Genomic DNA, 10,810 nt, shown 5'->3' with positions numbered 1-10,810 from the left:
AATTGTGTGTGTGTTTGTGTGTTTGTGGTTTTGTGTGTGTGTGTGTGTGTGTGTGTGTGTGTGTGTGTGTGTGTGTGTGTGTGTGTGTGTGTGTGTGTGTGTGTGTGTGTGTGTGCGTGTTTGAGTGTGTTTGAGTGTGTGTGCACTGTTTGTTGTTGTTGACTTTATTTGTCACATCTGTAATTACAAAAACAGATGTTATCTTTTGTAAGCGATTATACTTCGAGATGCTGATTGGTTGCTACCTGAGCTGCCACGGAAGCCGATTGGCTGTTGGTTTGCTCTTGTCCACGCGCACAATCTGATTGGTCGCCGAGGTTGAGGCGCGGAGGTGGGATGGAGCTGGAGCTGCTATAGATCAGAGACGAAGCCGCTCTGACAGAACGCCTCAGTGAGCTTCTCTTACCTCAAGGCAACTTTATCATCAACGTCCAGACGAATTATAGCTAATAAACTCTATTTACCTCGCCATGGACTGTCGAAAAGTAAGTAGAGCTCATTCTTGGTCAAACTTGTGAGGATTCTTTAAAGTTTGGAGTTTTTACATTGACGAAAAAAACTAATTGAAGTCGTTTTTTCTCTCTGGTGAAAAATTGTTCCAAGGTTTCAAAATGTCGTCTATAGAATGTTAACGTCACTGTAACTGTAAATGAACGGTAACTGCACTGGCTGAGCGGTTACATAAGAATCAGCTGCTGAGTGTGTGTGTGTGTGTGTGTGTGTGTGTGTGTGTGTGTGTGTGTGTGTGTGTGTGTGTGTGTGTGTGTGTGTGTGTGAGAGAGAGAGAGAGAGAGAGAGAGAGAGAGAGAGTGTGTGTGTGTGTGTGTGTGTGTGTGTGAGTGTGATGCGCGCGCGTGTGTGTGTGTGTTGTGTGTGTGTGGTGCAGTGTGTAGAGCGAGAGTGTGTGGAGTGTGTGTGTGTGTGTGCGAGAGAGCGAGAGCGAGCGTGTGTGTGTAGCTGTGTGTGTGTGTGTTGGTGTGTGTTGTGATGTGTGTTTTGTGTGTGCGTGTTGTGCGAGCCGAGCGTGTGTGTTTGTCATGTGGTGTGTGTGGTGTGTGCGCGCGCGCTCGCGTGTGTGTGTCTGTGCGCGCGCGCGCGCGCGCGCGCGCGCGCGCGCGCGCGCGCGCGCGCGCGCGCGTGTTGTGTGCGTGCGTGTGGGTGTGTGTGTGCGCGCGCGCGCGTGTGTGTGTTGTGTCTGTGCGCGCGCGCGCGTGTGTGTGTGTGTGCGTGCGTGTGGTGTTGTGTGTGCGCGCGCGCGTAGTGTGTGTGTGTATGTGAGAGAGAGAGAGGGTGTGTGTGTGTGAGTGAGTGTGGGTGTGTGTGTGAGTGAGTGTGTGTAGGATGTGGAATATTGGCCGAACTTGTTTCTTTGATAAGCTTTTTATACATATCTAAATTCTTCATGTATAATCTGAGTTTATAGACTATAATGTGACCGACAGGAGATTGTACATAAAAAATGTGTCTATGCAAAAATGATTGGCTTTGTGATACTAATGAATCCGCACCTCAACATGCAAATCCTTTTACAAATCGTTTTTCCCCCCACAGTTCCCAGTTTCCGTGTGGGCGTTTTTAAAGAGCCGTATATTTCCCCACATACTTCATTATTTGTGCATTTATGACTTTTTGCATCATTTGTTAACAAGCTGCGATGAATTTGTACGATATGTGATGAAGTGTTTTGTTCACATTCTTCAATTTGATTCAAATTCAATTCGAATTTATTTGTATTCGAGCGCTTTTTTTTTTTTACGATTGACGTTGTCTCAAAGCAGCTTTACATAAACATAAACATAGAACAAAAGGTTATTATAAAGAATGATATAAATATTAATAGAAAAGAAAATTCAAGATTAATATTAGATATATTTCAATTCTTGCATCCTGAAGTGTTTAAGTGATTGTTGAAGGCATTTCTACGATACACGTTATGTATCGTGATATGGTCTAGATTTGCTTGAAAAAACAATCAAAACAAACTTATATATGTTAAAAGTGACTCGTAGCGTTCATATTTATACCGTGACGCTATTGAATTCCAGATTCTGATTGGTCAGAAAGCTTTGATTGTAGTTAGGACTATAAACACAAACCACTGGTTTATGTCAATGTGCACAGGATCTGTTAATAAAAAAAAAACTAGGATTTACTTGTGTGTTGTGTGTGTGTGTGTTGTGTGTGTGTTGGATAGAAGGATGAGTAGATTCACAGTGAGTCTGCTTTGTAAGTAGTAATTAAACTGCCGCTCGGGTTGCCGAGGCACGGCGGAAATTGCACTCTTTAGTTGAGGTGGCTTTGCTGAAAAGCTTTGTGTTGTCGTATTATCTGTCACAATGTTTGCTGGAAACAACGTTCAACGTTATTGACGTTTCCGATTCCCGATTTCTGTAGTCAAAGCCCGGCGACACAAAGTATCGCCAGCGACACAAGCAGTGAAGAATGTTGCATAAGCGTGGGCTCTGACTCGAGGGCTGAGAACTTTATGGAAACACTAACACTAGCTGCATTATCTGAGCCGAATCCAAAGATCAAGCTTGTGAAGGATGAGACAGATGGCCATTTGCATGTTCCAAACTGCCACTGTTTCAGCAATATACGTTTGCAAGTGCAATTTCACACAAGATGTTTCCATGTCAATCAGGTTCGGTAGCTGTGCCTACTGTATGTTGGTTGCTAGGCACATTTCTTATCCAATTCTAATATGAATGAGCACCATTAATATTCAAAGGTCTTTGCGAGCTAAAAAAATATCAAGTCTCGTGCAGTTTCTCAGCTTTGGCTTCTATGAAATGCTTTTGAGAAGAATGAGCAAGACAGGCTCACGGGGCCTTGTTTGTCGTACAATATATCGCATGTTTGTCCCTCTGTAATAGCAGAGCAGCCCCTAAGGAACCTCAAGCTTCCTTTCTGCTCAACACGGTTCTTCGCAAAGTTCCTAGGTGACGCTTGGGATCCACAAGACTTCGGTCTCTACAGTGCAGTGAATCCCCAGCAGACTAGCTAAATTAGATGCGATGTCGGAAATTCGGGCCTCAGCAGGCAATGATGACAAGCACTAGCCATGTGGGAATGGCGAAAAAAGCTCTCACAGAATCCCACAAGGAAGGATGGATGTGTTCAACTACAGCCTGGATCATTAGAGATAAAACTAAAGGGAATTGCTGGAATTTCATTGCTTTAGGAAATGCCATGCTGATTAGTTTGTTACGCTATAATGACACTGTCATCTGGCATAACTTGCTGTAACGGTTCTACGAAGGGAGTAGCATAATAATTACTATGAATTTAGGTTCATAACAGATCATTAAGGACTTCTGGCCAAATACAATTCAGCGCATCATCCCACCCGTTCAATTTGTGCCTGAACTGAAGGGAATTACAATTTTTTTTCAGGGAAAGGGCTAAACCACACAACAGTCGTTTATACTTTACAATTAAGACTCCTGTCAGTGTGACTGTGAAAACCGAAATATTGATTTTTAAATAGTACAATTGAATGAATTGATTGAATTTTATGATCTCTAGGAGGGCTGTGCTCAGCCACAAGACGAGGACATCATGGACATCCCACTGGACGACCCGGCTGCTAACAAGGCTGCTGCTAAGATCCAAGCCGGCTTCCGGGGTCACATGACCAGGAAGAAGATGAAGGATGACAAACCAAGAGAAGAGGTGAGAAAAAACAGGCTAAACAAAGTTCTGGATACTTGAAAAACAATGCTTCCTCCAAAACAAGGTTGTGTTTCACACTTTTCCAGCTCACAAACAAGAACCTGAATGTTGTTTTCCTCAGAGGATTATCACGTGGGTATTTATCACACCTCTGCCTCAGTTCGTGCCCTTTCGAACGGAACTTTTCATGGTTAATTACAGGTTTATCTGTTACCACTTGAGCTAACATCCGCAGTGCTATCTTACCCAGAACAGCTGGATGTTGTTCAAAAACATCTAATAATGTTCTAGTGGGAATCAGGTGTGGGAGACACCTGTGTCCCTAAAGCCCACTCTATTCATGTTTTTGTCCTGACTTGCTGATTTAGATCGGATCAGGTTTAGATTCAGCAACTGGAATAAGAAAAGGGACAATAATTTTATATTGTTTTGACAATAATTGACTTGTTTTTCATTGCCATTCAGTGATTCATAGTAAATCAGTAGTAGAGAAATTAAGGTTATTTACATAACCATGCTACTGGAAAAACTGAAGACTCCTATCATCAAACTTTTTTTTAATGAGTGTAAAATCTAATCTAATCAGTGTAGCAGGTCTAATCAGTGTAACATGTCTAATCAGTGTAGCACGTCTAATCAGTGTAGCACGTCTAATCAGTGTAGCACATCTAATCAGTGTAGCAGGTCTAATCAGTGTAGCAGGTCTAATCAGTGTAGCACGTCTAATCAGTGTAGCACGTCTAATCAGTGTAGCACGTCTAATCAGTGTAACATGTCTAATCAGTGTAACATGTCTAATCAGTGTAGCAGGTCTAATCAGTGTAGCAGGTCTAATCAGTGTAGCAGGTCTAATCAGTGTAGCACGTCTAATCAGTGTAGCAGGTCTAATCAGTGTAGCAGGTCTAATCAGTGTAGCAGGTCTAATCAGTGTAGCAGGTCTAATCAGTGTAGCACATCTAATCAGTGTAGCACGTCTAATCAGTGTAGCAGGTCTAATCAGTGTAGCACATCTAATCAGTGTAGCACGTCTAATCAGTGTAGCACGTCTAATCAGTGTAGCACGTCTAATCAGTGTAACACGTCTAATCAGTGTAGCACGTCTAATCAGTGTAGCACGTCTAATCAGTGTAGCACGTCTAATCAGTGTAACATTAATCAGTGTAACATGTCTAATCAGTGTAGCACGTCTAATCAGTGTAGCATGTCTAATCAGTGTAACATTAATCAGTGTAACATGTCTAATCAGTGTAACATGTCTAATCAGTGTAACATGTCTAATCAGTGTAGCACGTCTAATCAGTGTAACATGTCTAATCAGTGTAACATTAATCAGTGTAACATGTCTAATCAGTGTAGCACGTCTAATCAGTGTAGCACGTCTAATCAGTGTAACATGTCTAATCAGTGTAGCACGTCTAATCAGTGTAACATGTCTAATCAGTGTAGCACGTCTAATCAGTGTAACATGTCTAATCAGTGTAGCACGTCTAATCAGTGTAGCACGTCTAATCAGTGTAGCACGTCTAATCAGTGTAGCACGTCTAATCAGTGTAGCACGTCTAATCAGTGTAGCACGTCTAATCAGTGTAGCACGTCTAATCAGTGTAACATGTCTAATCAGTGTAGCACGTCTAATCAGTGTAGCAGGTCTAATCAGTGTAGCACGTCTAATCAGTGTAGCAGGTCTAATCAGTGTAGCACGTCTAATCAGTGTAACATTAATCAGTGTAACATGTCTAATCAGTGTAACATTAATCAGTGTAACATGTCTAATCAGTGTAGCACGTCTAATCAGTGTAGCACGTCTAATCAGTGTAGCACGTCTAATCAGTGTAGCAGGTCTAATCAGTGTAGCACGTCTAATCAGTGTAACATTAATCAGTGTAACATGTCTAATCAGTGTAGCACGTCTAATCAGTGTAGCACGTCTAATCAGTGTAACATGTCTAATCAGTGTAGCACGTCTAATCAGTGTAACATGTCTAATCAGTGTAACATTAATCAGTGTAACATGTCTAATCAGTGTAGCACGTCTAATCAGTGTAACATTAATCGGTGTAACATGTCTAATCAGTGTAGCACGTCTAATCAGTGTAACATGTCTAATCAGTGTAGCACGTCTAATCAGTGTAGCACGTCTAATCAGTGTAACATGTCTAATCAGTGTAGCACGTCTAATCAGTGTAGCACGTCTAATCAGTGTAACACGTCTAATCAGTGTAGCACGTCTAATCAGTGTAGCACGTCTAATCAGTGTAACATTAATCAGTGTAACATGTCTAATCAGTGTAGCACGTCTAATCAGTGTAGCACATCTAATCAGTGTAACACGTCTAATCAGTGTAGCACGTCTAATCAGTGTAGCACGTCTAATCAGTGTAGCAGGTCTAATCAGTGTAGCATGTCTAATCAGTGTAGCACATCTAATCAGTGTAACATGTCTAATCAGTGTAGCACATCTAATCAGTGTAACATGTCTAATCAGTGTAGCACGTCTAATCAGTGTAGCATGTCTAATCAGTGTAGCAGGTCTAATCAGTGTAGCACATCTAATCAGTGTAACATGTCTAATCAGTGTAGCACGTCTAATCAGTGTAGCATGTCTAATCAGTGTAGCACGTCTAATCAGTGTAGCACGTCTAATCAGTGTAGCACGTCTAATCAGTGTAGCACGTCTAATCAGTGTAGCAGGTCTAATCAGTGTAGCACATCTAATCAGTGTAACATGTCTAATCAGTGTAGCACGTCTAATCAGTGTAGCACGTCTAATCAGTGTAGCACGTCTAATCAGTGTAGCACGTCTAATCAGTGTAGCAGGTCTAATCAGTGTAGCAGGTCTAATCAGTGTAGCAGGTCTAATCAGTGTAGCAGGTCTAATCAGTGTAGCAGGTCTAATCAGTGTAGCACATCTAATCAGTGTAACATGTCTAATCAGTGTAGCAGGTCTAATCAGTGTAGCACGTCTAATCAGTGTAGCACGTCTAATCAGTGTAGCAGGTCTAATCAGTGTAACATGTCTAATCAGTGTAGCAGGTCTAATCAGTGTAGCACGTCTAATCAGTGTAGCAGGTCTAATCAGTGTAGCACATCTAATCAGTGTAACATGTCTAATCAGTGTAGCACGTCTAATCAGTGTAGCACGTCTAATCAGTGTAACATGTCTAATCAGTGTAGCACGTCTAATCAGTGTAGCACGTCTAATCAGTGTAGCACGTCTAATCAGTGTAGCACGTCTAATCAGTGTAGCACGTCTAATCAGTGTAGCACGTCTAATCAGTGTAGCACGTCTAATCAGTGTAGCAGGTCTAATCAGTGTAGCAGGTCTAATCAGTGTAGCACATCTAATCAGTGTAACATGTCTAATCAGTGTAGCAGGTCTAATCAGTGTAGCACGTCTAATCAGTGTAGCAGGTCTAATCAGTGTAGCAGGTCTAATCAGTGTAGCACGTCTAATCAGTGTAGCAGGTCTAATCAGTGTAGCACATCTAATCAGTGTAGCACGTCTAATCAGTGTAGCACGTCTAATCAGTGTAGCACGTCTAATCAGTGTAGCAGGTCTAATCAGTGTAGCACGTCTAATCAGTGTAGCACGTCTAATCAGTGTAGCAGGTCTAATCAGTGTAGCAGGTCTAATCAGTGTAGCACGTCTAATCAGTGTAGCAGGTCTAATCAGTGTAGCACGTCTAATCAGTGTAGCAGGTCTAATCAGTGTAGCAGGTCTAATCAGTGTAGCAGGTCTAATCAGTGTAGCAGGTCTAATCAGTGTAACATGTCTAATCAGTGTAGCAGGTCTAATCAGTGTAGCACGTCTAATCAGTGTAACATGTCTAATCAGTGTAGCAGGTCTAATCAGTGTAGCACGTCTAATCAGTGTAGCAGGTCTAATCAGTGTAGCACGTCTAATCAGTGTAACACGTCTAATCAGTGTAGCACGTCTAATCAGTGTAGCACGTCTAATCAGTGTAGCACGTCTAATCAGTGTAGCAGGTCTAATCAGTGTAGCAGGTCTAATCAGTGTAGCAGGTCTAATCAGTGTAACATGTCTAATCAGTGTAGCAGGTCTAATCAGTGTAGCAGGTCTAATCAGTGTAGCACGTCTAATCAGTGTAGCAGGTCTAATCAGTGTAGCAGGTCTAATCAGTGTAGCAGGTCTAATCAGTGTAACATGTCTAATCAGTGTAGCAGGTCTAATCAGTGTAGCACATCTAATCAGTGTAGCAGGTCTAATCAGTGTAGCAGGTCTAATCAGTGTAGCAGGTCTAATCAGTGTAGCAGGTCTAATCAGTGTAACATGTCTAATCAGTGTAGCAGGTCTAATCAGTGTAGCAGGTCTAATCAGTGTAGCACGTCTAATCAGTGTAGCAGGTCTAATCAGTGTAGCAGGTCTAATCAGTGTAGCAGGTCTAATCAGTGTAACATGTCTAATCAGTGTAGCAGGTCTAATCAGTGTAGCACGTCTAATCAGTGTAGCAGGTCTAATCAGTGTAGCACGTCTAATCAGTGTAACATGTCTAATCAGTGTAGCACGTCTAATCAGTGTAGCACGTCTAATCAGTGTAGCACGTCTAATCAGTGTAACATGTCTAATCAGTGTAACATTAATCAGTGTAACATGTCTAATCAGTGTAGCACGTCTAATCAGTGTAGCACGTCTAATCAGTGTAACATGTCTAATCAGTGTAACATTAATCAGTGTAACATGTCTAATCAGTGTAGCACGTCTAATCAGTGTAACATTAATCAGTGTAACATGTCTAATCGGTGTAACATGTTTAATCAGTGTAACATGTCTAATCAGTGTAACATGTCTAATCATTTTAACATCACTGAACCCAGTGTCTTGTGCCTTTAGTCAGAACCATGCTGGGAGAGAACATGCTCATCGGTACAGAAATATTTTTTGCAGCATCTCTAAGAGCAAATAAATAAAAGCCCCCTATTGCATAACTCAGTTTCTTCCTTTAGATTGTCATTCATCAGTAAACAGTCTACATTATCCGTTTTTCAAACAGATGATGAAAACACAGTTCAATCTGCTGATCTTTACAGGTACTCTTGTCACAGCAAGTACCTGAAGAGAGACGCTCTCAGGCATATTAAATCTGAGCAGAGACTCTTTTATAATTGCATTCCGATGCCGAGGGTTTTAGCAAAAGAAAAAAGAAAATAAGTGCAAATTAGGACCTTTTTAAATTTTATTTATTTATTTTTATGTAATTTGTCCTGGTAGAATTGGTGTGCAGTTATAATGGACAATATATGACAATAATAGAAGAAATATAAAGACTTTTAAAGTACATAAGAATGTGTGTGTATATAGCAGTAAAACTTAAGATATATCAATTTTACAATGAATCCGAAGACTGCGATAGGAATGGTGTGTAAAAAAAGTCAACATTTTGCATTAAAAGGTATTCTGTTACTTTACACTGTATAACAGGGTGTTTTATGTCAGACACAAACACACTGCAGTCTCCTCACTGCTTCGCCCCTATAAGGATCCACAGGTTTGTTTATGTCACTGATTTCTATCTGATATCAAACACGGCAGCATTTCGAACCCAACTCCACCGAGCATGTTGTGTCTGGGATTTCTGTTCTCCCCATAGACGCCTTGTGGCTGAAACGGTTTCCTAGCAATAGCGCCTTAATTACTTGTTGCTAGGCGATAATACAGATGGCACGGGAGTATAGATCACAGGAGCGTCCGTCTTGCTTCTTTTATTTATGCACAGGAAATGCTTTTAATGTGCTTTTAAAGCAGCACATTTTCTGCACACACCCTTGTAGTGCTGAATAAAATGGAGTTTATTTAAGTATTGATTCAGGAGTTCAGAATGTGAATCAGAGTGCCGATTTAAACCAGTACTTTATACAGTATGGTGTAAATCGGTGTATTTATGTCAAATGTGTAAAATAACAAACCAAAATCAACAAGCTGTGGGAATTGTGTGGGGTTTTTGTTTGTTTGTTTGTTTGTTTGTTTAACAAATGAAAAGTTCCAAAATTTTAGCACTATTTAGCACTAGGTTGCTATTTAAATGTAAGAAAAGGTGTCATAAAAGGTGGCAGAAACCGCAGAATCTGGCTTATATTGCTAGAAGCGTTCAGACAGAACGGGAAGATTTAGCCCATTTACGATCCCCGTTTCTGTCCAAAAGTATCTGACTAGCAGTAACAGGACTAAAAGGTCATGTTTGTTGATCATCAGGACATTTGAAACATGTGACTACACCACTGCTGCTTAAATTCAACTTCACCTCTGTGTAGAGCGATTTATTTATCCGTCGATTACTTCTGTTGTACCATATGATATTGTAGCTGACAGTCCTGTCTCTGTTCCAGAAACCAAGGGAAAAGAAGTAGCAGGAGAGGACATCCGTCGCTGCCCTGACAGTTTTCCACACATCACGGCAATAACCAGAGGTCGAAGAGAAACTTTCAGTGTATAATATATACAATTGTAAACTTAGAAACTAAGCCTGTGAGCTTTCACTCCTCTGCTTCTGATATAGCTCGGACAGTAGTCTGTGGCACACCATAGCCCCTCAGCATGTTCTATACTTTCAGTTTTATTTCGCTTTCAGTGACTAACATTTAGGGTAAAGTTCTCTGTTGCAAAAACGCTAACCGTTTTTTATTTATTTGTTTGTTTGTTTATTTATTTATTTATTTATTGGTGCTCACCCCTGCTTCCCCTTCTGTGTTCTTACATTATAGAAGTATGCATTTATTACATTGCCTTTTCTAGTGTGGCTTTGTTTCTGCCTGTTTAATAAAAATGATTCGGATTCAGTGCTTTCAAGGTCTTCATTGTACAAGATTTCCTCAACCTTTTTTTTTGTTCAGACTGATTTTTTTTTTTTAACATTGTGGGACACTTTTGAAAGCCAAAAGCTGGGATATTTGTCCATTAAATAGGAAATATTGTCCTGCATTAAAAATGGATTCTTTTGCTTTCCTGTCAGTCTGCAATTTACTTTTTTTTTTTAATTTTGAAAAATTGCGTTAATATCCTTCCTCGAACAAACACCTGTCTTTGTAACTGTTTTTTTCTTAATTGATCAAATCTACCATCCCCTTGCTAAATCATATTCTCGCTCTCCTTATTGTGTTTTGTTTGTTTGTGTGTGTG

The 10,810-nt window shown here is 40.7% G+C and overlaps 1 protein-coding gene across 1 annotated transcript; it reads left to right on the top strand.

Moving 5' to 3' along the window:
* The first annotated feature begins 327 nt into the window (after nucleotides 1-327).
* nrgna (neurogranin (protein kinase C substrate, RC3) a) lies at nucleotides 328-10,470 on the top strand. Its single transcript, XM_027178592.2, has 3 exons — nucleotides 328-485; nucleotides 3,529-3,675; nucleotides 10,021-10,470. The coding sequence occupies exons 1-3, from the start codon at nucleotides 471-473 to the stop codon at nucleotides 10,039-10,041; spliced, it is 183 nt and encodes a 60-aa protein (XP_027034393.1). The 5' UTR covers nucleotides 328-470; the 3' UTR covers nucleotides 10,042-10,470.
* Nucleotides 10,471-10,810: the final 340 nt, after the last annotated feature.

Source organism: Tachysurus fulvidraco, chromosome 26 (assembly GCF_022655615.1).
Source record: "Tachysurus fulvidraco isolate hzauxx_2018 chromosome 26, HZAU_PFXX_2.0, whole genome shotgun sequence".
NCBI classification, from domain to species: Eukaryota; Metazoa; Chordata; class Actinopteri; order Siluriformes; family Bagridae; genus Tachysurus; species Tachysurus fulvidraco.
This window is presented reverse-complemented; position numbering and strand designations above follow the sequence as displayed.